The 26,910-nt window shown below is 49.3% G+C and overlaps 1 protein-coding gene across 1 annotated transcript in view; it reads left to right on the top strand.

The window, feature by feature from the left end:
* The first annotated feature begins 807 nt into the window (after positions 1-807).
* SCD5 (stearoyl-CoA desaturase 5) overlaps positions 808-26,910 on the top strand; it is a 176,072-nt gene continuing 149,969 nt past the window's right edge. Inside the window, exon 1 of the mRNA XM_055588927.1 lies at positions 808-1,294. Coding sequence (XP_055444902.1) covers positions 1,048-1,294 — 247 coding nt within the window. The 5' untranslated portion in view covers positions 808-1,047. The remainder of the gene's footprint in view (positions 1,295-26,910) is intronic.

Here is a 26,910-nt window from a genome sequence, read left to right as displayed (position 1 = left end):
TTCCTAAAGCCCCATTCTCAACGGGGGCTGACTTCAAGGCTAAGATAGTCCAGAAGCCGACTGGCTAGAGGAGAATTTGCCACGAACAGCTGTAAGGCTGAGGGGCCGCGCAAGTGGGCCGGGCCCGACTGGATACTAACCGGCCCCTTGATCCTTTATCATCTGACAGGCGCTATCTGAGCACCTACTGTGTGTCTGGCTGCAGTTGTTCAAATAAGAACCGAGCGAGCGGCTGCCTCCATCCCCTCCACACAGGCCCCAGAGCCATAGGAGCCGGGAGACACAGGAACTTCTGATCGTCATCCCAGATCTGGCCTTAACTTGTGTGCAATTTGGGAATAGGACTGCAAATTCTCCAGCCTGTAGCTTCAAAGACGGGGTAAAAAGAAGTCTTTTTCAATAGGGAAAGGTATTTCGGGGAACTGGAGAAACCACCGCAGCAGCAGCACAAGTGGTTTGGAGGCTCTGCGGGCTCCCTGACCTTGCAGCCACAGCCTCCTCGACCCACTTCCCCGCGCTCCGCCCCCGGCGGAGGCTGCCCACTGCCCGCGGACTGCCCCGTCCGGCCCCGGGGAGCCCGGGCAGCCGAGGCCAAGGGGGCGCCTTTCTCTTTAAGAGCCTCAAGGGCGGCCCTGATTGGCTGTAGCTATGCAGGTCTTTCTTCCCCGCTCCCTCCGAGCAGTCCCTCCCCCGCCGCGCTCTCGGCTCTTTCCACACCCCCTCCCCTCCCCCGGCGCCCCCTCCCTCCCCGCGCGCTCGCCCCCTCTTCCTCGCCGCCGCCGAGTTCTTCTCCGGCAGCCGAGCGGGTGATGAGCCAGCAACAGATGCCGGGCACCAAGATTGGCATCCTTAGGCCACGCTGAACGCCTGAAGAAGCGAGAAGGAAGCAGAGAAGGGCCGGGAAGGCGGGGACAGGAGGTGCCGGAGATCCCCCCCCACCCAATCCCCTCAAAAAAAGGCAGAAGCCGCCGCCCCCACCGGAGAGCTCCGCTCCTCGGAGATCGCCGGCTCGCTGCCACTGCCGCGGGCGCCCAGGTCTCCCCAGCCATGCCAGGCCCGGCCGTGGACGCGGAGAAGGTCCCCTTCCGCAGCGCCAAGGAGGAGATCCGTGCGGGGGTAGGGGTCGAGGGCTCGGAGGGCGGCGGCGGCGGCGGCGGCCGGGAGAGGCCCGGCGCGCGCGGGCACCGGCAGGACATCGTCTGGAGGAACGTGTTCCTGATGAGCCTGCTCCACTTGGCGGCCGTGTACTCCCTGGTGCTCATCCCCAAAGCCCAGCCGCTCACTCTGCTCTGGGGTGAGTAGTCCTGCCCGCGCCCCCCTGCGCCCCCGGGCACCGAGGCGCGAGGCGCGGCAAGGCCGGCGGCGCCGGGGCGCGCGAGATCGCGGGTCGCCGCTGGCTGCGGGCCGTGCGGAGCCTCCGCGGCTCTCGGTTCTCCTTCTCTCCTGCTCCCCCCTCTCCTCCCCCCCGCCCCCCGCCCCCAGGCCTGTAGTTGTCCGGCCTTTGGGACGGGAAGGTATTTCTATCCAGGTATTTTCAACTTCTGCCCCCTCCGCTGTCTCGTTGAGTAGGCGCCTTTGGCGACCCCTGGATGGAGAGCGAGAGGGACTCGGGGTTCTGCGGCTCCAGCGCCGTGCGCAGAGGCGCGCGAAGGGGGATGCTAAGCCCGGGCTCCAGGGCGGGGAGACCAACGCGGTGACTGTATAGCCCCTGCGCGTCCCAGGGGCGCTGCTATCGGCCGCCTTTCAGCGTCTCAGTCTCCTCCGTGGGCCACGGACCTTGAGGCCGAGTGAAGGACTAGAAAGGGAGTTGTAGCGGGGGTTGGAGAGACCACCGGCACCGGTTCAGCGTTGATTTTCGCGCAGGAGATGGAAGAAGCCAGTTCTGTTCCTGCGCCTGTAAGGCCCCTGTCCCTGCCCTCTCAGGGATCTCTTGTGCCCAGTTGGAGTTTTCCGGTCCCAGAAGTTTCTCGGCGAGCTCTGGCCCAGCACAAAGCTCCGAGGTGGCTGTGTAGACCCTTCCAGGCCTGTCCCCTTCTGACCAGGTGCCAGTCTATCACCGCACCTGTAGCGCTCCCTCGCCACCCACTTTCCTAGTACCCCCACCCCTGCCAGCATGGGAGGGAACCCGGGTGCCCACTCCCCCTCCAACCCCCCCCCCCACACACACACACACACAGCTCCTGGGGCCAGGGGGCTTCAGAGCCTGCCCCGCATGACTCCAGTGGCTGACTCAGAACCACTTTCAAACCCCCTTCCCTAGTAACTGGTTTTGGCCTCAGTCACTATAGTGGCCACCTTAGCCGGGACAAAAAGGCGCCAGCCCTGGGCTTTGCTATCCTGGGTTGAGAACTGGCAAAGTAATCCAAAAAGCCCTTTCAGGTCTCCTGTCCGAAATCGGCAAGGAACAGGGTAGCAGGAGAAACATAACCTCCTTTTATTTCCAGAGAGGAAGAGGAAGGAAGAAAATACGAAGACCTCTTTCGGCAAAGCTTCCGACTTGGCATAGTGCCAGTTCCAAGTGCCTGGGTTCAGAATGGGGCCACTCGGTTTTAAGCTTTCCCTTGAAACTCTGCAGTCTCTGCTCTTGGAAGCAGACGATGGGTGCCTCTTGGGGAGGGTGTGTGGCTGAGCAGAGTTGAGGAATGTTGGGAGGGGCAGGGGTCTTTGGGAATCTGTGAAGCCTTTGAAAGTCCCCTGAAAGCTTTGAGTAACCTCTCCCAACATCAGTACACTTCAATTCAGTGTTCTTTTCTCCATCTTTTTTGTTATGTATTGATTTCATTCTCCTATCTTCCTTCTTCCTTTACCGCTAGATGATTAGATCGTAAGATGCTCAGCCATTGCTTCCTAGGCACACTTCCTCCACCAGCCAACCAAAGCTCTTTTTGCCCTGTATCCCCTAGAATGGATCCCTCTGCACCCCTCCTGTCCCCCACCCCCCCAGGGGCAGGACTGTGCCTTTGGACTTTAGAGCCCTCCTGGCACCAGGAGATTAGGGCTTAGTCTTAATAGCTGCAGTGTCAGAGAGAGCTCAGGGAGAAGTGAGCACTTAAAATATTGTCTTACATGCCCAGAGCTCCACAGGCCCACAGGCTCCACCCGTTACAGCCACCCACCCCCTGGTTTTGGCCTCCCCCCAGGAGCCACAAGGACAAGGCCTCCTCTCCAGGTTCGCCAAGTCACCTCTGCCCTTTCCTGGCCACTCATGGTGGTGGAGGCAGAATCTTTGTTCTGAAAGACCTTGGCCAGAAGATAGCATCCTGGCCCCAGACTCCTCTGGCTCCCTGGAGAAGTCAACACAGTGCAGGAGTCTGGGATCCACTTTATGGGTGATGCTGCCAGGCCCATCCTTCTGCCTCCCTGCAGAGTCTTCTGCTTTAGCTACTTTTCATCAGTTCCATTCCCCGAATCTTGATTCTCTCCCCACCTGGGCTCCATTGCCCTTCCCACCTCTGCTTCCTCCCCCTGCCCCCCCCAAAAAGAGCAGACAATGGTGGATGTTGTAGCTTCAAGATCCAAACTTGTGACTTAGAAACATTCCAAGTAAGTGAATGTTATCTGATGGATATCTTGTGAAAGAAGAAGTGAGGGAGAGAGACAGCCAAGATCGGTGTGCTGATGGCTAAGGTCTCCTGGAGGACTGTTGATCAGGATTATTTTTGTTGAAAACCCCGGTGCCTTGAGCTACAGATTTCTCCCCACTGGATGCCTTTTCCATCCTCACTCCCACTGGCTCTGCCTAGTGTTAGGGCTGGGCTCATGCACCAGTGGGTTGTTCATCCACTTCAGGGACCTGGGTTGTCAAGGCAATAAGGCTTAGCCATCCATTGCTTGCCACCCTCCACCCCAGGTATGGTTGCCCTGGAAACAGGAGGCATCCATGCAGCGTACCCAGCAAAGGATGTGTTAGGTGTGCAGTGTGCGGAGAGTAATTTGCTTGGCAGTGAAATGTCATCCATGAAAGATCTCATCAAGTTGTTCAGTCCAAACCTCCTCCACTGCCTCATCCCCCGCCTTTTTATGACTCTCCTTGGGGCCAGAGCAAGTTGTTTACTCTTCTTATCCTTGCAGTTTTCTGAGTGGGCAGGCTGTCAGAATGGAACGCTCTTGGTGCCCACAGGTCCTAAGGGATGAGTTTATGAGTTTCAAGGACAGAATGTGAACTCCAACTGGAGGAAAAATCTTCACCTGAAGGTTCAAGCTCACAAATGGGTGTGCTCTGAGCATTTTTGACCAAAGGGGCAGTTAGTTCATGCCCTGACTCCCAAGATGAGTAGAAGAAGGGAGTGAGGAGCAGCAGTCATGATTCAAGGCCAAAGTCCTAGTGCTTTTTCCCAGCAAGCTTTGCCCTATGGCTAGGCATTCTGGCCCTTGATTTCCAGAAACATGAGGAACTTTTCTGGTTTCCTTTGAAATGTCATTCGAGTCCCCTAAATCTGCCTTGGTGACATCATGACCACCTCAATGAGAGGATCAGGCATGTGAAACAAGTCATCTGCCCTGCTCCTTTGCATCTTGCAGTTCTTGTTGTTCAGTTGCTAAGTTGTGTCCAATTCTTTGCAACCCCATGGATTGCAGCACTCCAGGCTCTTCTGTCCTCCACCATCTCCCAGAGTTTGCTCAAATTCATGTCCATCGAGTCGGTGATGCCATCCAACCATCTCATCCTCTGCCACCCCCTTCTCCTCCTGCCTTCAATCTTTCCCAGCATCAGGGTCTTTTCCAATGAGTTGGCTCTTTGCATCAGGTGGCCAAAGTATTGGAACTTCAGCTGCGGCATCAGTTCTTCCAATGAATATTTGGGGTTGATTTCCTTTAGGATTGTCTGGTTTGATCTCCTTGCAGTCCATGGGACTCTCAAGAGTCTTCACCAGGATCACAGTTTGAAAACATCAATTCGTCAGTTCTCAGCCTTCCATCTTGCCCCAGGCCAAATGTGTCCATTGCTGAAGTAGATACAGGATTCTCTGGTGCTCTTTTGGTTGCTAGAACCCAGCCTATGGGAGGAAGCTGAGACGTGGCAGAGGTGGATAAGGCAGTCTGGCAGGAGCTTGGGTCAGGAGAGGCAGGGGTTTGGAACCTGCTGGTCCACCAGTCAAATTCTGTCCAATCCTGTGAGCTGCCCAAGGATGAGCTATTTTCTGTCAGACACTGGGTAGCCTGAATCCACACCTTCGATGGTCCTAACGTCTTTGTTGAGTTGTGCTTCTTTTTTTCTGTCAAATCCCTAATATTGTTGAGGAGCTCCAAGAATGCATGGCCATGGACTTCTGTTTCACCTCAGGGTTTTTTAGGGTGAAAGTGAAAGTGAAATCGCTCAGTCGTGTCCGACTCCTTGCGACCCCCTAAGACTGTAGCCTACCATAGACTGTAGCCTACAGGGTACTCCATCCACGGGATTTTCCAGGCAAGAGTACTGGAGTGGGTTGCCATTTCCTTCTCCAGGGGATCTTCCCAACCCAGGGATCGAACCAGGGTCTCCCGCATTGCAGGCAGACACTTTACCCTCTGAGCCACCAGGGAAGCCCACAGCTCAAAAGAGAAACAGCTCTCAATGTGAATCCCTGCTCTTCTACTTTTCACCAACTGCATAGCCTGATGGGACAAATGAACATCTCCATACCTCAACTTTCTCACCTGTAAAATGGATAGATCTGTACTTCTTGCTCATGAGGTTGTGAGAAATAAATTCGATAATAGGTGTAAATTACTTGGCACAGTAGCTGGCCCTTGGCTGATGTCCAATAATTGTTAGCTGCTCTCATTATTCCTGGTCCTGATACTGGCTTTGTTTTGTTTAGTAGAAGGAAAAAAGGCCCTCTTGCAGCACAATCAGTTCTACAAAGCTGGCATACAACGTGGCTTCATTGCCTCTTGCATGGAAAAGATTGCTTTGGTTTGGGAAACAAGGGTTCTTTCTCAAAGTCTCCAAAGAGGAATGAACACAAATAGCCCTGTTCCTCCTCCCTCCCCCATCCCCTTCTCTTTCATCCTCTCTTCCTCCCCTTTTCCTCTAAAAAGTCACTATTTTGTAAATAAGTATCTTTTTGTTCAGCTGGACAACTCACCTGGTCTCTAGTGTTTTCTTTGGGGTTTTTTGAGCGGAGCCAGTTGCAATCGCTGTAAAAACAGGGCTTAATCATGTCTCTAAATGTCTTAGGTTCTCAGTGTTGAATTTTTCCCACATTTGTGTTCTTGAGTCATCTTTTTAAAAAAACAAAACTTTAATGTTCAAACTACTAAAAAAACTGAAAAACATCAATGAGACTTCCCTTTAAAGTCTGTAATTCCCAGCCCATTGTTGCAACTCTTCCATTTTTAATAACGGGGCAAGCACTAAGGGCCACGCCCCAGGCTGGGTGGAGTACAGAGAAACCCAGGAGAATGGAGCGTGGCTTCATAGTCTCAACAAGTATAAATATAGGTTGAGATTAACATTATTAACTTGGTTCTTTTTTTCTTCTAAAACTGGTCAAGGTCACTGCCAACTGCACTGTGATCCTAAAATGGGAAGTCCTTCTGCAGAGTAGGAACCAGGGCTGAGATCCCAGCCTTGCCTCTTGGTTCAGCTTCAGGCAAGTCTCTTTCCAGTGTGAGAGGCTTGGGCTCCTGGTCTCTGAAACAGGAATGATAATACTGAGCTGGAAGCTCCTTTAAGCATCAGGGCAAATGTCAAAGTGGAGCCGCAGGGCAGAGTTCTCTCTACTGCTTCTAACCCCCACCGCGGGGGCGGCATCAGGGAACTCACAGGGCTTCAATGTCTGTCTGGGACCTGGAGTTCTTGGGGTTCCAATATAATGCACAAGTTTAAATCCGAATAAAACATCATGACCTTTCTTGTGTAACATTTAGTTCTCATCTTGTCCTGACTTGTGTATTGTAGAAAATTATAATAATTGCTTTAACAAGCCGGTGATAAATTTACACAACGGTGACACAATGTGAAAGTGTTACTCGGTCAGTCATGTCTGACTCTTTGTGACCCCATGGACTGTTGCCCACCAGGCTCCTCTGTCCATGAAATTCTCCAGGCAAGAATACTGGTGTGGGTAGCCATTCCCTTCCCCCAGGGATCTTCCCAAATCAGGGGTTGAACCCCGGGCTCCTGCATTACAGGCAGATTATTTACCATCTGAGCCACCAGAAATTTTCTATAAAAGGCACCATTATCTTTGGCCGGCATTCTTCTTGCTGAGCATCTATTTTGATGTCCTGTCTTCTCCGGTGTCAGTCTCCCCATCCCTCTGCTGTGTCGTGACCCGTTTCTGTAGAAGTGGTACCATCCTGGGGTTGAGAGTATGGGCGTTGGAGTCTGAGTGTCTGGGTTCAAAGCCTAGCCCCCCAGGTACAGCCTTGGGCAGATCAGTCGCCCTCTCCAGCTTCGGCGTCCCCAGTTGCCCAGTGAGAAGTACAGCTCAGCCAGCGTCAGTTTGCAGCTGGAGTGAAATGAAACCAGTCAGTAAAGAACTTGACCCTTGCTACTTCCCTTCACTCCTTCCCTTCCTTCAGCTCCTCCTTGGTGGCTAGGACTTGTTCCAGCCGCCACACCACCCCCCACCCCCAACCCTGGTTGTCAGAAAGCCCTGGTCACAGATAAAGCAGTTGGTTTCTGACTTTGTTTCCCCTCGCAATGGGCTGGTGGCCACCACAGCAGGGACCCATTCTTCTCCCTTGTAAATGCCCGTGGTTTGTTCACTCTGAGTGTGAGCAAGCCATGGGAGAGATCCTCACAGTTGCACATGCAGTTATGTACTCATTCACCCACAAATTCATTCATTTTTTTTTTTTTTCCTTTTCCATTTCAACTGTTGTCAAAACATCAGAATCACTTGGATGTCCTTTACAGTATTCAGAAGCCTGGGCCCCCACCTGGATTTAATGAATTGGAATCTCTAGGAGGGAGGCCCTGACTACTTTATTATTATTATTTTAAGGCATTTGGGTGTTTCTGAGGCACAGCTGGTGTATTTAATTCCCTGCTCCGTATTCAGTTATGCTTATTATCACCCATGATTTACCAGGCATCTGCGCCATCCTTTCCTGACTTCATGGCACTTAAGGCCAGTTGGGGAGACAGAGAGGTGAGAACCACCAAGGCAGCCTTAGCTGCAGAGCACCAGCCTGGGGGAGTCAGGGAGATGCCCTAGAGGAGGGGACTTCACAGGGGGCTCAGTGGTAAAGAACCCACCTGCCAATGCAGGAGATGCAGGTTCGAACCCTGGAGAAAGAACTGGCAACCCACTGCTTAATACTTGCCTGGGCAATCCCATGGACAGAGGAGCCTGGCGGGCTACAGTCCATGGAGTTGCAAAAGAGCTGGATATGACTTAGTGACTAAACAACAAGCGAGAGGAGGAGGTGGCTGAACTGAGCCTGGCTGGAGACCCTGGCTGAGGGGTTCGGGTGAGATGACATTGCAGCCACAGGAGAGAGGTCCCCAGGGGAGAGAGAAGAGCTGGAGCAGGGCCAGTCGAGGACCTGAAGATTCAGCGGGGTTGAAGGTGATCGGGGCCCAGATCCAGGGCGGGCAGTCACTAGGACCAGCGGGACTGGGAGGAGATCAGGCTTGCAGAGCGGCTGCCCTTCATTCTCTACTTGCCTCTCACCTCTGCTCACCCGTCACACACGCCAGTGGTTCTGAGCACATAATTTCTAGACCAGACACATGCTCGTGGGATGAGTGAGCCCGAAGGTTTTCAGGAAAGATCCTAGGGCAGACACCTTAGAGCGAGTGTGCAGTGGGGCTGGGTGCCTCCCCCTCAGGCTGGCCAGAGTTCAGGAAGAGCTAGGAATAATGTCTCAGCTGGGCCTGTGATCTCACAGACTCGGGGGTATTGTCCCAGGACTAGATTACTAGTGTGCCCCCAAGGGTATAATAGCGCTGGCATACCAGACCCAGGGCACTCTTGTGCTCGTCTGCTCTCTTTCCTCTTTTTCTCAAAGGTATAGGTGTGTGTGGGGTTCATCTGATCTCCCTTCCTCCCTGGAACCTGAGTTTAAACAGCTAGTTCTCATTATCCTCCTTCCTACCATTTCTGCAGCCTACTGTTAAAAGCTGATGCTTACATGCTAAGTCCTTTCGGTCATATTCCATTTTTTGCATCCCTATGGACTGTAGCCCACCAGGCTCCTCTGTCCATGGGATTCTCCAGGCAGGAATACTGGAGTGAGATGCAGTGCTCTCTTGCAGGGGATCTTCCCAACCCAGGGATCCAACCCGCGTCTCTTTTCGCGCCTGCATTAGCCCACAGGTTCTTTACCACTAGCGCCACCTGGGAAGCCGGTTAAAGGCTGAAGGGCTCTGCAAGTCCCAGCAGACTGTGGTCCACCAACCAGCAGCGGCAGCATCACCTGGGAGTGTGTTAGAAAGACTCTCAGACCCACCCCGACCTATTGAATCAATACCTGCCTTTTGATAAGGCCTCCGGGTGGCCCGTCTGGGTTGAACTTAGAGAAAACACTCCGTCAAGTTGGGCCATTGGCTGACGGGTCAGAGAAACTGGACAAGTGGGATTTGTCAACTCTTTCGTCGTCCTTCTAATGGCCTCTTCCCCTTGGTGTCCCCTCCTCCCCTCCTGCCTCCTTGTAGCTTATTTTAGAACATGTCGGGATCCTGCTTCTCTTGCCAGCAAAAGGCTGTTGCTAAAATCTTTCAGCCGGCAGCCGTGATGTTTAATTCATGGGCTAGAAAATTATTTTTATTTTCGTGAGTAGAGCTGGGGAAAAATAACAGGGAGGCTCAGTGCATGGTCATTGGGAACTCAGCTTGTCTCTTTAACAGATGAACTGGTAAAGGTGAGGAGGCCTGGGGAAAGGGCCGCCTTCCACAAAGGATGCTTTTGGCTGCAAGTAGCACAAAACTCTGGAGAAGGAAATGGCAGCCCACTCCAGTGTTCTTGCCTGGGGAATCCCATGGACGGAGAAGCCTGGTAGGCTGCAGTCCATGGGGTCGCACAGAGTCAGACACGACTGAAGCGACTTAGCAGCAGCAGCAGCACAAAACTCAGTATGCCATAAAAGACAAGGAAAATTTCTAATTTCACAGAAAAGTAATCCTAAGGTAGGGCACTTGTAGAATGACTCAGAAATGACATCAAAGAGCAGATCTCATTTCTGCCATGGTGGTCCCGTGGAATTTAGTTTTCCACGTGGTTGCAGAATGGCTGCCAGATTTCCAGCAGTTACAACGATGTCCTACAGAGGAAGAGAGAGACTCCCCCTTCCTGAAGTTTCACCAGAGAAACTCTCTCCTGGTTGTCTCACAGCTGTTGTCTGCTCAGGATCATCAGCAGGACTGGGTCCCAAGTCCCTTGTTTAAGCCATCATTGACAAGGGATTCAAGCTAATCAGGGTTGGCCTCTGAGCCACGTGTCACATGAGTTGGGGTTTAAGAACCAAACAAAACCCAGGCTCTGGGGGAAGGGAGGAAAGGGCCTGGCTGCTGGGACAGCCAGCACCCCTGCTGCAGGGCCTGCCTTCACACTCTCTCCTGACCTTCCCTCATCGGCGTCACCTCCATTCCATGGGCAGGCCCCGGATTCATGTCTCACATGCTCTTTCCCTCTACTCCCTACCCGTTTGGCTTGTCCCCACTCCTGCTGTCATCACAGTGAGTTGTCAACGTCTGCCTTTTCCATCAGGTTCTGAGCTCTTTCCTGGCATATCTGCCTCCCTAGGCCCCACAACACATGGCCTCTGCTTCATAGACATGGTGCTGGGAGGGTGGATGAAGGAAGACTTGAATGAATGAGTTTGATGTCTCCGTGGCCTTTCTTTTTTAAAAATTGGAATACACTTGCCTTACAAGGTTGTTCATTTCTGCTGTACAAGGAAGTGAATCAGCTACACGTATGCATATATCCCCTCCCTCTTGGACCTCCTTCCCACCCCCACCTCCCCTATCACACCCCTCTAGGTCAGTGTGGAGCACAGAGTTGAACTCCCTGTGCTCTTCAGCAGGTTCCCACTAGCTGTCTATTGTACACATAGCAGTGTTTATATGTCCGTCCCAATCTCCCAATTCATCCCACCCTCTCCTTCCCCTGGGCTTCCCTTGTGGCTCAGCTGGTAAGGAATCCACCCGCAATGTGGGAGACCTGGATTCGATCTCTGGTTTGGGAAGATCCCCTGGAGAAGGGAAAGGCTACCCACTCCAGTATTCTGGCCTGGAGAATTCCATGGACAGCATAGTCCATGGGGTCGCAAAGAGTCGGACAGGACCGAGTGACTTTCACTTTCACTTTCACTTTCTTCTCCCCTCCACAATGTCCACATGTCCTTTTTTTACGTCCATTCCTGCTCTGCAAGTAGGTTCATCTGTACCATTTTTCTAGATTTGTGTGGCCTTTATTTCTAAGGAAAGTTTTCGTTTTGTCCCAACTTTAGAAGTGTTGTTTTTTTTTTTTTCCTCCTGTAAGAGAACTTTCCATGTGATTTTGGAGGATGGACTGGGAAGAGAGAGGTCATTCTTAGTGCCCCAGGGTTCTGCATGCCCCTCTGCATCCATGTCCACCCAGGAGTCACCCGGACTTCAGTAAGGAGCTTGCAGAATTCTCTGTCACTCTTCTGGGTTTTTTATGGGGCAAAACGGGGCTGGGGAAGGTTGCTCTGGGCACAGAGAATTGTTAAATGCCTTGTGGGAAAATGAGATTAAGAAGAAAAAGATGGAGAGTGAGTGGCTTAGAATGTGTTCTTCCCTAGCACTTTCCATGGTGACACTTTCCTAGATCAATGAGTGGTTTTCTTGGCTGATCCTTGTCTTCATCTTTCAGGTGACACAGTGATGTAAGATGTCAGTGATGGCATCACAGCCAGATTTCTGTCCCATGTCACCTCACCCAGCAAGTACTTTTTATCTTCACAAACAAGCTAGAAATGAAGCATCCATTACTTTGGAGGAAAGGGCTAACTCTGTGATCAGAGAAACAAAACACTAGCTTTTGTCTGGAGAGTATGGCAAAGTGCATTTTAAAGATGAGACATGGGGGAAATGTGTCAAGCGGGTGGTAGTGTAGCTGCTGTGTAAACCTTTGAGTCAAAGGCTGCATGCAGGGTGCCGAGTTAAGGTCAGCGCTTAATCGTCTCTAGGTGGTTGCTGGGTGGCTTGTTAGGAGCAGGTCATTACTTTCCATACACGTAGGTGACATTGATGTGGTCATTAAGGTCTTTGGGGATTGTAGAAGTATCCTGAGGTTGCCTTTGAAATGGGGGGGGGGCGGAATCAAATACCAGTGGACTCAGAAATGAAGAGGTATAAGAATAGTGTTTAGAACTCAGGTTTAAAATAGTTTCATTTCTGTATCTCTGTCTATTGTATGAATACCATCATGCACTCACAATTTGACTGTCATAGTTTGACTTTTTTAATTTTTAAAAAGAATATTTATTTGGCTGTGCCAGGTCTTAGTTGTGGCATGTGGGATCTAGTTCCCTGACCAGAGATCAAACCCAGGCCCCCTGCATTGGGAACTTGGAGTCTTAACCACTCAACCACTGGGGAAGTCCCTGCCTGTATTGGTTTTAGCCTGGTTCCTTAAAGAGACAATGATTGTAAATGCAACCTGTGACCTAAATGAGCAAGGCCATCTCTCAAAGCATCCTTCACCTTATTATCAAGCAAGATATTAATTTCCTATAGTCTTGAGTCAGGCACTATGTTAAGAAGAAGAGAGAGAGAGAGCGAGCTAGCCTCTCAATCAGTTAAGTCACTCAGTCGTGTCTGACCCTGCGACCCCATGGACTGCAGCACATCAGGCTTCCCTGTCTATCACCAAGTCCCGGAGCCTACTCAAACTCATGTCCATTGCGTCAGTGATGCCATCCAACCATCTCATCCTCTATCATCCCCTTCTCCTCCCGCCTTCAATCTTTCCCAGCATCAGGGTCTTTTCCAAGGAGTTGGTTCTTCGTTATCAGATGGCCAAAGTATTGGAGTTTCAGGTTCAGCATCAGTCCTTCCAATGAATATTCAGGACTGATTTCCTTTAGGATGGACTAGTTGGATCTCCTTGCAGTCCAAGAGACTCTCAAGAGTCTTCTCCAACACCACAGTTCAAAAGCATCAGTTCTTCCACGCTCAGCTTTCTTTATAGTCCAACTCTCACATCCATACATGACTATTGGAAAAACCATAGCTTTGACTAGATGGACCTTTGTTGGTAAAGTAATGTCTCTGCTTTTTAATATGTTGTTTAGATTGGTCATAGCTTTTCTTCCAAGGAGCAAGTGTCTTTTAATTTCATGGCTGCAGGCACCATCTGCAGTGATTTTGGAGCCCCCCCAAAATAAAGTCTCTCACTGTTTCCATTGTTTCCCCATCTATTTGCATGAAGTAATGGGACCGGATGCCATGATCTTAGTTTTCTGAATGTTGAGTTTTAAGCCAACTTTTTACTCTCCTCTTTCATTTTCATCAAGAGGCTCTTTAGTTCTTCGCTTTCTGCCATAAGGGTGGTATCATCTGCGTATCTGAGGTTATTGATATTTCTCTAGGAAATCTGTATTCTAGCTTGTGCTTCGTCCAGCCTGGCATTTTGCATGATGTACTCTGCACATAAGTTAAATAAGCAAGGTGACAATATATAGCCTTGATGTATTCCTTTCCCGATTTGGAACCAGTCTGTTATTCCATGTCCAGTTGGTCTCTACCCTCCTTTTATAACTCAGAGGAACAGCTGTGATTTTCCCTAAGTAGTATATACAATTTAATGTAAAAGTTCCATGCATGAAACTAGAAATGAATCCCTAAATGTAACTGTTCCCTGGAGTAGTTAGTTTACTCTTCTAATAAATATGTTCATAAGAAGCTTTTACAGATGGTTATGATGAAGATCATCCATATTCCCAGCCTGTGAGTCACTGGAGTGTCCCCAAAAGCAAGTAGTTTTGCCCTAGAGTCTCTATAAGCAAAGGAAGATATTTATTAGCAAGTGTGAATAATACCCACATCTGTCCCCCTCCCATCACCCACCCCCAAACCCATTGCGTTTGGCTCCCTGGCTCTTGACAAGTGGACAAGTATTAGCATCTTTGAGCTCTACTGGAATTACTCTAGACTCTCTTGACTCTAATGTGGAGCTCTGGGGAGATTTGTCACTACCCCTCTGAGTATAGACTGGATATGAACCTGAACTTAGCAGAGCTCCCACGAGGGTTGGGATAAACCACAGTTATTAGTGCTAATATTCCTTCATGCACGGAGCTGGTGTTCAGTCAGCATGTGCCCAGTGGTTAAAATCAGTGAACAGCAGTGCCTTCCCTGGTACTCCTGCAATTCCCAGCAATCCAAGAACCAGAGCGGCAAAGCTTAAACCTGAAACTAAATTTCTTCTGATTGGTTTTGATTGGGTGGTGCCCTTGTGGGTTGTTAAATTTTTTTTTAATTGAAGTACAGTTGATATGCTATATTGTGTTAGTTTCAAGTGTTATAGCAAAGTGATTTGGAGATACATACATATATATGTATATATTCTTTTTTTGTTCTTTTCTATTGCAAGTTATTATGATACTGAATATAGTTCCCTATGCTTTATTCAAATATTTTTATGTCATCTCTGCATGTGCATTTTCTTGTTATCATATGATCCGAATAATCGTTACTTTATATCTTTGTCTAATTGAATGAGAACTCGAAAAAAAAAAATCAGTTGATCATTCTCGCTGAAATAAACCATGTAAGGAAAGGTACTAGTACCCAATTAAAATTCTAGGGTTGAAAGTAACTCACCTTTCCTAATAAAAACTTCTTTTGTGATAGAAGCAGTGTGTATCTAAAAGGTGATTTTTATTTTCTAATTTATAATTGCCTTTATGTAAGGTTTCCCCCAGAGAAATTTGATACTAATTTTATTATCAGAAAAAAAATGACATTGTAAAAATAAGGTTGTAAAGGTGTATCTCTAGGTGTCAGGAGTGGGGAGTGCAAAATTGGAGGACCTTGCCGCTCATCCAGGTGGTACTCCTAGCTCACAGGTCATTGCTCATGACGTAGTAGATGGTTTCTGGGCACCCAGCAGCCCAGGATTCCTACCACTGAAACAATAGCTGAGGCTTGGTACAGGAAACTGTCTTATTGATGCAAAATTCCAAACATACACAAAAGTAAACAGAACGGAGTTTCTGTATTCTCCCACAGCCCCTGCTCATCTGGGGATTTGTTTTTCCTTGTGGCTTTTTACTTAGATATATAATTTCAGACACACAGAACCAGTATTAAGTTCCCTGTTAGTACAGGGAACTCCCATATACTCTAGGCAGACTGGACTATTTGCATCTTATCCCATTGGCTTTATCATATTCTCTATGCATATGTGCACACATATGTGTGTGTGCTATTTTTTTCTGAGCCATTTGAGAATAAATCACAGCTATCTGTCCTTTTATCTCAAAATACTTCAGTATACATTTCCTAACAGTAAGAATACAACCAAAGGGAATTTCCTGGTGGTTCAATGGTTCAGTTCAGTTCAGTTCAGTTAGTCGCTCAGTCGTGTCTGACTCTTTGCGACCCCATGAATTGCAGCACGCCAGGCCTCCCTGTCCATCACCAGCTCCTGGAGTTCACTCAGACTCACGTCCATTGAGTCAGTGATGCCATCCAGCCTCTCATCCTCTGCCTTCCCCTTCTCCTTCTGCCCCCAATCCCTCCCAGCATCAGAGTCTTTTCCAATGAGTCAACTCTTCGCATGAGGTGGCCAAAGTACTGGAGTTTCAGCTTTAGCATCATTCCTTCCAAAGAAATCCCAGGGCTGATCTCCTTCAGAATGGACTGGTTGGATCTCCTTGCAGTCCAAGGGACTCTCAAGAGTCTTCTCCAACACCACAGTTCAAAGGCATCAATTCTTCGGCACTCAGCCTTCTTCACAATCCAACTCTCACATCCATACATGACCACAGGAAAAACCATAGCCTTGACTAGACGGACCTTTGTTGGCAAAGTAATGTCTCTGCTTTTCAACATGCTATCTAGGTGGGACATAACTTTCCTTCCAAGGAGTAAGCGTCTTTTAATTTCATGGCTGCAGTCACCATCTGCAGTGATTTTGGAGCCCAACACTGTTTCCACTGTTTTGCCATCTATTTCCCATGAAGTGATGGGACTGGATGCCATGATCTTCGTTTTCTGAATGTGGAGCTTTAAGCCAACTTTTTCACTCTCCACTTTCACTTTCATCAAGAGGCTTTTTAGTTCCTCTTCACTTTCTGCCATAAGGGTGGTGTTATCTGCATATCTGAGGTTATTGATATTTCTCCCGGCAATCTTGATTCCAGCTTGTGTTTCTTCCAGTCCAGCGTTTCTCATGATGTACTCTGCATATAAGTTAAATAAGCAGGGTGACAATATACAACCTTGACGTTCTCCTTTTCCTATTTGGAACCAGTCTGTTGTTCCATGTCCAGTTCTAACTGTTGCTTCCTTACCTGCATACAGATTTCTCAAGAGGCAGGTCAGGTGGTCTGATATTCCCATCTCTTGAAGAATTTTCCACAGTTTATTGTGATCCACACAGTCAAAGGCTTTGGCATAGTCAATAAAACAGAAATAGATGTTTTTCTGGAACTCTCTTGCTTTTTCCATGATCCAGCGGATGTTGGCAATTTGATCTCTGGTTCCTCTGCCTTTTCTAAAACCAGCTTGAACATCAGGAAATTGACGGTTCACATATTGCTGAAGTCTGGCTTGGAGAATTTTGAGCATTACTTTACTAGCATGTGAGATGAGTGCAATTGTGCGGTAGTTTGAGCATTCTTTGGCATTGTCTTTCTTTGGGAATGGAATGAAAACTGACCTTTTCCAGTCCTGTGGCCACAAATTTTCCAAATTTGCTGGCATATTGAGTGCAGCACTTTCACAGCATCATCTTTCAGGATTTGAAATAGCTCAACTGGAATTCCATCACCTCCACTAGCTTTGTTCGTAGTGATGCTTTCAAAGGCCCACTTGACTTCACACTCCAGGATGTCTGGCTCTAGGTCAGTGATCACACCATCGTGATTATCTGGGACGTGAAGATCTTTTTTGTACAGTTTTTCTGTGTATTCTTGCCACCTCTTCTTGATATCTTCTGCTTCTGTTAGGTCCATACCATTTCTGTCCTTTATCGAGCCCATCTTTGCATGAAATGTTCCCTTGGTATCTCTAATTTTCTTAAAGAGATCCCTAGTCTTTCCCATTCTGTTGTTTTCCTCTATTTCTTTGCATTGATCGCTGAGGAAGGCTTTCTTATCTCTTCTAGCTATTCTTTGGAACTCTGCATTCAGATGCTTATATCTTTCCTTTTCTCCTTTTCTTTTCACTTCTCTTCTTTTCACAGCTATTTGTAAGGCCGCCCCAGACAGCCATTTTGCTTTTTTGCATTTCTTTTCCATGGGGATGGTCTTGATCCCTGTCTCCTGTACAATGTCACGAACCTCATTCCATAGTTCATCAGGCACTCTATCAGATCTAGGCCCTTAAATCTATTTCTCACTTCCACTGTATAATCATAAGGGATTTGATTTAGGTTATACCTGAATGGTCTAGTGGTTTTCCGTACTTTCTTCAATTTAAGAAATGGTTGCTGCTGCTGCTGCTGCTAAGTCACTTCAGTCGTGTCCAACTCTGTGCGACCCCATGGACTGCAGCCTACCAGGCTTCTCCGTTCATGGGATTCTCCAGGCAAGAACACTGGAGTGAGTTGCCATTTCCTTCTCCAATGCATGAAAGTGGAGAGTGAAAGTGAAGGGCTCCACATTTTCACTGCCAGAGGCAAGCGTGGGGATCTGAGATCCCACAAGCAGGGAGGCTAAAAATAAATAAATAAAAATAAAATATTTTTAAAAAGTATGCAACCACTGTACAATGTTCAAAACCAGGAATTTATTTGATATTATCTAATCCAGGCTTCCCTGATGGCTTAGTGGGCAGAGAATCAATCTGCCTACAATGCAAAAGACACAGGAGATGCAGGTTTGACTCTGGGTGGGGAAGATCCCCTGGACGAAAGCATAGAAACCCACTCAGTATTCTTGCCTGGAGAATCCCGCAGACAGAGGAGCCTGCTGGGCTACAGTCCATAGGGTTGCAAAGAGTCGGACATGACTGAATTGACTTAAGGCACATAGGCATTGTGTTGGGGTAATTCTGGCTACACTGTCCACATAGAAAACCTCGAGGTTTTTCCATGGGGAAAACAGCTTTTCCCCAACTGCCCCCAGCTGTTTGCGGAAAAACAGCTTTGAGGGGCAGTTTTCAGAAGCAGGAAGGGGTAGAACCCGAGAAGCCGGCACAAGTAATGAGCGAAGCAGTGGTCCCCAGGGTGATCTGTGGACTGTTACGGGGCTCATGTGAGTTACTCCTCCCAGAGCTGCCCGGACTCTGCATTTTAACAGGTGCCATGGGTGGCTCTTCAAGCCTGTGGGTTGGAGGTGCTCTGACCTGGGGGGCAGGTGGCCTGGGAGTGATGCAGTGTCCCTGGCAGTTTTACATCACGTCCCCACCCACCTGTCCTGTCTCAGAAAAGATGCAGGACTGTCACCTTGCCCGAAATCCCACTGGCCCCAGATGCCTTCGGGTTGATAAAAGGCAGCTTTGGGGGAATGGAAAGAGCTGCAGAGGTCCTCCACACAGGGCTGATCCCGAAGGGCTGGTTGTCTCACTGCAGAGAGGACGTAAAGCGGATTGAGAACCGCTCCCCGCCACCACTGCCACGCCCCGGGGACGTGGTCCTGGAATATTTTGCGTGTGCAGTGAGCTTGTTTTCTGGGGGTAGGGGGTGGGGGCAGAGATGCTTGGCTCATCCCTGAGTCTGTGGCGGGGAAGCTGTTCAGAAGAGGTGGAAAAAAAAAAAAAAAAAGCTCAGGAGAAAACCTCAAACAAATAGCCCTAGGCAGAAACCCCCACCTTCTCGGAAGAGGGCTCTGAAACCATTTCTTAGGACAGCGTTAAGGACTGTTAGGTGCCGCGTCCATCTGCGCAGCCTCAGCGCCTCCCCTCCCCCAGCTTGCCCTCAGGGAAGGACCAGCCCCAGTAGAGTCGCCGTGGCATCATTATTAGCGCTCCCAGGACCAGACATGCGCTTTGGTGCTGGAAATCTGCTATACAGATGTGAGTTCATTCAGTAAATGTGTCTTTTCTAAATATGGAGGTCAATGGAGCCCTACTCTCTGGGCCCTTTCATCTCAGAGGGTGGGTGACTTTCCAGACATCTTCATTTAAGGAGGAGCAGGTAGGCTGCAGTCCATGTGGTCACAAAGAGTCTGACACGACTGAGCGACTTCACTTTCACTTTTCACTTTCATGCATTGGAGAAGGAAATGGCAACCCACTCCAGTGTTCTTGCCTGGAGAATCCCAGGGACGGAGGAGCCTGGTGGGCTGCCGTGTATGGGGTCTCACAGAGTCGGACATGGCTGAAGCGATGCAGCAGCAGCAGCAGCAGATACTGCTTGGATTAAGCAGACGGGGATGCAGTGCAGCTCTGCCTGGGACAGGACACCTCTAGGGACATCCTGGACCCAGGCTCCTTGGCCACCTGAGATATAAGGGCCCTTGGAAATGTTTCTGACTCATCAACAGATGACAACCATTGGGAAGACTCTCTAAATCAGGGGTCTCCAACCCCCATGTTAGGAACCAGCCGCACAGCAGGAAGTGAGTGGCGGACAAGCAAGAGAAGCTTTGTCTGTATTTACAGCTGCTCCCCATCAGTTACATTACCACCTGAGCTCCGCCTCCTGTCAGATCAGTGGTGGTGTTAGATTCTCATAGAAGCTCAAACCTTACTGTGAACTGCCCAGGCGAGGGATCTAGGTTGGGTGCTCCTTATGAGGATCTAATGCTTGATGATCTGATTCTGCTTTATGGTGAGTTGTATAATTATTTCATTATATGTGTGTGTGTGTTAGTTGCTCATTCGTGTCTGACTGTTTGTGGCTCCAGGGACTGTAACCCACCAGGCTCCTCTGTCCATGGGATTTCCCAGGCAAGTATACTGGATACTGGAGGGGGTTGCCATTTCCTCCTCCAGGGGATCTTCCCGATCCAGGGATGGAATTCAGATCTCTCACATTGCAGGCAGATTCTTTACCGTCTGAGCCACCAGGGAAGCCTACCACAAGGTAATAATAATGAAATAAATAAATAAATTCCCTGGTGGTCCAGTGGTTAGAACTCTGAGCTCCCAGTGCAGGGGTTTGATCCTTGGTCAGGGAACTGAGATCCCACAAGCCACACAGCATGGCCAGATAAACACACAATAAATAATAAATAAATAATAATAAATGTAATCCCCCCACACCGTGTCCATGGAAAAATTGTCTTCCATGAAATCAGTCCCTGGTGCCAAAAAGGTTGGGAACCACTGCTCTAGATGTTCACTGTGCATCCAGGGGGAGGCAGTGTGTTAATACTAACCTGCATCCCGTCAGCGTGGCCATGTGACGGAGGTGACCACCCTCACCTAGAACAGTAATCACGCTGCTGCTTCATTCCCCCCTGCCGAGGAACCTTCCCCTCCGTTCTCCTGGCAAGTTGCTGCTCTCTCCACGTCCTTTTCCCTTTTAGCACCCGTGCGTCTCAGGCTGCAGCCGGCACCTGTGTAGACAGCCGCCTGTGTAGACAGCTGGGCTGGATTTCTCACAGTGATGTGTGTGAAGAGGCGGCCAAGAGCCTTCCAAACCCAGCCAGGCCTGGAGTCTTCCCGGAGAGAGAGAAATGCAAAACCCTGAAAGCAGAGCTCCTGTTGGCCCTGTGCCCAGGCAGCCGGGCGTGTGGGAGTGGCCCCCGGAGCGGTAGACAGACAAGCTGGCCTCACTAGGCTCCCCCCCCCCAACCCCCGCCCCGCCACCCCGAGGCTGCCAGGTGCTTCTTTAGTCTATAGGTTGGAGGCAAGACTTTGGACTCAGATAAATTTTTGCCAGTTAGCAAACTTCCAAGTCTCTCCCTGGTCAGAGCCATTCCTAATGGTCATTAATTGGGTTTATGACAAAAAAAAGCTGTAGGAAATTCCTTGGTGATCCAGTGGTTAGAACTCTGAACTCCCAATGCAGAGGTTTGATCCTTGTTTGGGGAACTAAGATCCCACAAGCCACACAGCATGGCCAGATAAACACGCAAACTGATAAACACAAATAAAAATGTGTTCCTCTGAGCTTATTTTTTTAAAAAAAGCTTAAAGTATTTTAAAGTGTAAAAGAGTTTCCCCTGCACCATGGTAATGTTGCTGAATAAGCAGATTGGTTTTTGATGTGTGCTCGGGTTCTAGGAACAAGTGAGGGAGCGCTTTTGGGATGCGCTTTTCCATCTGCTTGGAGACAGGGAGGTGGAAAGATTTAGATGTCTAATTAAATTCTGTTTCACACACATTTGTGAACATGTGCCTGAGATTCCCAGGTGGTGCTGGTGACAAAGAGCTCGTCTGTCAACGCAGGAGATGTAAGAGACATGAGTTCGATCCCTGGGTGGGAAAGATTCCCCGAGGAGGGCATGGCAACCCACTCCAGTATTCTTGCCTGGAGAATCCTATGGACAGAGGATTGGTAGGCTACAGTCCATAGGGTTGCAAAGAGTTGGACATGACTGAAGTGACTTAGCAGGAGCACTAGCCTAGTGTGGGCCAGCTGCTGGGAATACATAGATAAGCAAGCTGTCATTCCTGCCCACAAGATGCTCAAAATCTAGAAGGGGAAACAGACTGAGGAGAATTGTAATTCAGTGTGATAAACTCCAGGACAGAAGTGGGCCTGAGGTATGCAGATGGCCGGAAGAGGTGGGCATGGTAGTGCTTTTAATCCACATAATAGTAATCCTTCAGGGCGTTCGTATCTTCACTGCAGTTCTGAACAATAGCAAAACTTTGCAAACAAAATTATTTCACCACTAAATAATAGTGGGAAAGTGTAACCCAATGAAGCCATTTGGTGGCAAAGTCTGACCTAAACTATTTATCCTTTACAGTCTGAATAGTCATACTGATGTGCTTAGGGCTTCTCAGGCGGTGCAGTGATAAAGAATCTGCCTGCCAAGCAGATGTGGGTTCGATCCCTGGGTTGGGAAGATCCCCTAGAGGAGGCAACCCACTCCAGTATTTTTGCCTGGAAAATTCCATGGTGGGCTACACAGTCCACGGGGCTACAAAGAGTCAGACATGACTGAGCACGCACACTCACCATTGATGTGTCTGATGATGGACCCACTGTGGGTATTACTGTAATGGATAGGCACTGTATTACCTTTCTCAGATCTGAACAATTCTGAATCTTGAAGCACAGCAAACCATTGGGTTTTGATGAGGGCCTGGGGACTTGTCCTGACATCATCTGCATTTTGCATCTGAGAAGGCAGAATGCAGGGCAGACTCATTTGCCTGAGATCCAGAGCTGTAAGGGGCGGTCAGGGCTGGCGGGAATGTCCTTCTGATTCCCGGACCCTGCTGGGTAACCCCAGGTGGCACTACCTTGAGTGGCTCCGACTTACACTGCAGTGGTTTGATCACTGGACTCCTGGGTGACTCTGGAGTGGTGACGGATTAAGGTGGCATTGCCCACGGATGTGCTCAGGCAGCTGTGATGGGGATGTGAGTGTCAGTTTCCCCCCATTGGTCTGGGCTCGGCCACCTCACTCTGGTGGTAGTCAGGTCCTGTTCGACGAGGAGTGGGTTTTCTATGCTTCTCTGCCCACAAGACCTGCTGTTGCCCTGTCCAAAAGCTGCCCACTTCCCCACCCTGGGTTCTTTCTCACTGCTCCTTTCCGCCGTTCGTCTCACATTTTGTTCCCATCACTGTCTTCCGGTCTGTTACCCTTAAGGTTTCTTCGACCAGTGGGAAAGATGTACTTGCAAATAATTATGGAGTTTTGTAGGTCAACCCCAGAATCAGCTTTGTGTTCAGACAGGGCGTAGCCAGTGGTGAGAAGTGGTTTTAGGGACGCAGGACAGGCCTGAAACAGCCCTCAAATCACCTTCCCCAGCTCTCCTACCCACTGAAGCAAGGATTCTGGACTGAGACTGCACGCTTCAGGGGTTTCATGAGCCCCTGAAATAGGTTTTGTGTGAGTTGGCATTTTTCTTCTATTGGATTCTCAGCGGAGCCTGTGACTTTAAAAAGGTTAAGTGCTGCTGGACTGGAAAGAGCCTCATTAAACATGTCAGTGTTTCCTAAAAGGATAAACAGTAAATGAGTGTTCATTTATATACTCTCATCCATTATCGCCTCCTGTATCTATAGTCAATATGACCACTTTCATGCTTTATTTAGTAGGCAGGGTAATTAAGCTTTGATAGGCTGAAGGGCGGGGGCTTCCCAGGTGGTGCTAGTGGTAAAGAAGCCTCCTGCCAATGCAGGAGATGTAAGAGAGGTGGGTTCGATCCCTAAATAGGGAAGATCTCCTGGAGGAAGGTACAGCAACCGACTCCAATATTCTTGCCTGGAGAATCCAACGGACAGAGGAGCCCATAGGGTTGCACAGAGTCAGACGTGACTGAAGTGAATTAGCACTAGCACGTGCTGAAGGGAAAACCTGATCGCGTCTGGATTCCATAGGTCTTTATCAGGCAGGTCTTCATAGAACACACCAGACCCCCTGCCAAATGGGCTTCCCTAGTGGCTCAGAGGGTAAAGAATCTGCCTGCAATGCGGGAGACCTAGGTTCGGTCCCTGGGTTGGGAAGATTGCCTGGGGAAGGGAATGGCAGTCCACTCCAGTATTCTTGTCTGGAGAATTCTATGGACAGAGGAGCCTGGTGGGCTACAGTATATGGGGTCAAAGAGAGTCGGACACGACTGAGCGAGTAACACTTTCACTTTGTGGAGCACCCCACCTCTCCCACCCCTACCACCAAATGAGGAGTCCGCTTGCATTGTGGCACATGCCAAGAACAAAGAACATAGTGTGTTTTTCATCATCTTATTTCATTCACAGTTTTGCCAGGTCTTCTCATTATGAAGGAAGCAGCGATGGTCCCTCCAGGGGCCTTTCCCTGCCGCTGCTTTGCTGTTGTTCAGTCGCTCAGTTGTGTCCAACTCTGCGACCCCATGGAGGAAGAGTCGGAAGGAAGGCTTCCCTGTCCTTCACCATCTTCCGGAGTTTGCACAAACTCATGTTCATCGAGTCAATGATGCCATCCAACCATCCTCTGTCGTCCCCTTCTCCTCCTGCCTTCAGTCTTTCCCAGCATCAGGATCTTTTCCAATGAGTTGGCCCTTCGCATCAGGTGACCCAAGTATTGGAGCTTCAGCTTCAGCATCAGTCCTTCTAATGAATATTCAGGATTAAAGTCTCTGCTTATCTCTGCTTATTGAAAACACTCTGGCATCATCATTGTGAAACTCATAATAATTATTGTACAAGAGCCCTGTATTTTCATTATATACTCAGTCCTGTATTTCATTGTACACTCAGTCCTGTAAATCATGTAGCTGGTCCTGATACTGGGAAAGTTTCTTGGTCACCTTCTCCCTTCCTTCCCTGTCCCCAGCCTCAGGGCTTCCTGCAGGGCCAGGCCTGCACACCGTCACAACAAAGGGTATATTCCCAGAACTTCCCCAGTGGTCCAGCGGTTAAGACGCTGCACTTCCAGTGCGGAAGCCACGGGTTCGATTCCTGGTTGGGGAACTAAGATTCCCCATATGGCATGGTATGGCAAAGTTAAAAAATGAATTTTAAAAAATGTCCCTTTTTGGTGATGGCAGAGTATTTAGCCAGACTTGGGGCCCTTCTACGGCATTGCGTTCTCACCCTGGTCGTACACCATGAAGCGTGAAGAGGCCACTGCCCAGGATAACGTTCGTGGTGTGTGTCCTTGGCGCTCTCTGTTATCACAAGGGATGTTCCAGGACTGTTTCCCAGAGAACTGCCAAGACCATGGGCCTTGGCCCTGAGGACTTACTTTCTTATCATAGAACTTGTCTTGGTTGCACTGGATAAATAGAATAATGATGCTGCTTGACAGGCACTTTGCTCTGTTTGGCAGAAATCCACATTCCAGGAGCAGGAAGGGAGAGGGCTGTGAGGAGGAAAAACTTGGGATGCTCGGAGCTTCCTGTTCTGATAGAATGACCTTGGACAAGCACCGGAGATTCTCCCTATCCCAGTTCTTCGTCTGTAAGGTTACTGACTCCAAAGTGACTTTGTGAGGCTGGTTGGTTAAGGGGCTCTGAGAGGGGCCAGGACTGTGGCTGGCATGTAGGGCCACCAGCTCCCCCACCCATCCAACAGGTCTCTGGCCAGAACAAATGGCCACAGAGTCTGCAGATGAGTGTGGGCGCAGTCTCTGAGGACCAGCCTCATTCAGTGTGGCTGACCTGATGTGCTTGTCCCCCTGCTCCCCTTTACCTGCCCTCAGCACACCTACACCCACACCCCCACACCTGTGGAGGTGCTTTCCTCTGCAGGACCGGGAGCTGCTGATCTGAGCTTCCCCAGCCCCAGCCTGCCCAGAAGCCTTCCAGCCTGAAGCAGATATCTGAGGAAGACTCGGGATGGACAGGGGAGGGAAACCGCGAGGGAGGAAGGAGACCCTTGTGGTCCAATGAATGGGGGATGACCAGAGATTCATCTCCATAGACTCATCCCCACCAGCACTTGCTGCATCTTTCCCGGCAACTGGTTCATGGGCACTGTTGGCGAGAGGCAGAAGCGATGGCTAGTATGTCGTCTCCCCCAACCATCCGGCTCTGGCCGAGCCCGGGGGGCTAATCAGCCGTGCAGAGGCAGGCTGTACAAGGGAGGGGATGCCTAGAGGATCTGGAATGTGCCCAAGGAGATATCCCTGCTGCAGGGAGTGGACCGTGGAGAGCCTGGGGCAGCCAGGCCTGGCTGGGGCAGTTAGTACATCTCTGAAGCTCTCCTGGTGGTTGAGTGGCCAGTGCATCTCTTCTCCCAGCTGATACCCTCGCTTTTAAGGGGCATCCTGGGAGGACAGGGTGGGTGGAACAGTGAGCAGGGTTGGAGAGACGCAGAAGGGGAAGACTTTGGATTTGGTTAACAGCTTTCTTCAAGCAACACAGTCCTTTCACCAAATAGGAGGAGCAAAGAGTGGGAGTGGGGTGGGGCTGGAGACCCGAGGCTGCTCTTTTTCTCTGAAGAATCTTATATTACATCTTTGTTGTTGTTTTAACACATATTTACTTTATTATTTATTTATGTTTAAAATTAATTTTTCTTGGAGCATAGTTGCTTTGCAATGTTACACTAGTTTCTTTGTTGTTCAGTCGCTAAGTCATGTGCAGCTCTTTGCGACGCCATGGACTGCAGCATGCCAGGCTTCCCTGTCCTTCATCATCTCCTTGAGCTTACTCAAATTCATGTCCATTGAGTCAGTGATGCCATCCAGCCTTTTCGTTCTCTGCTGCCCCCTTCTTCTCCTGCCTTCAATCTTTCCCAGCATCAAGGTCTTTTCTAATTAGTCGACTCTTTGCATCAGGTGGCCAAAGTATTAGAGCTTTGGCTTTAGCATCAGTCCTTTTTGTGAATATTCGGAGTTGATTTCCTTTAGGATTGACTGGTTTGATCTCCTTGGTGTCCAAGGGACTCTCAAGAGTCTTCTCCAATGCCTCAGTTAGAAACCATCAATTCTTCAGTGCTCAGCCTTCTTTAAGGTCCAATTCTCACTTCCGTACATGACAACTGGAAAAACCATAGATTTGACTAGATGCACCTTTGTTGGCAAAGTGATGTCTCTGCTTTTTAATACTCTGTCTAGGTTAGTCATAGATTTTCTTCCAAGGAGCAGGGGTCTTTTAATGTCATGGCTGCAGTCACCATCCTCAGTGATTCTGGAGCCCAAGAAAATAAAAGTTAACTCACTTTTTCCATTGTTTCCCCATCTATTTGCCATGAAGTGATGGGACCGGATGCCATGATCTTTGTTTTTTGAATGTTGAATTTTAAGCCAGCTTTTTCACTCTCCTCTTTCACCTTCATCAAAAGGCTCTTT

Source organism: Bubalus kerabau, chromosome 7 (genome assembly GCF_029407905.1).
Source record: "Bubalus kerabau isolate K-KA32 ecotype Philippines breed swamp buffalo chromosome 7, PCC_UOA_SB_1v2, whole genome shotgun sequence".
Classification (NCBI taxonomy): domain Eukaryota; kingdom Metazoa; phylum Chordata; class Mammalia; order Artiodactyla; family Bovidae; genus Bubalus; species Bubalus kerabau.
This window is presented reverse-complemented; position numbering and strand designations above follow the sequence as displayed.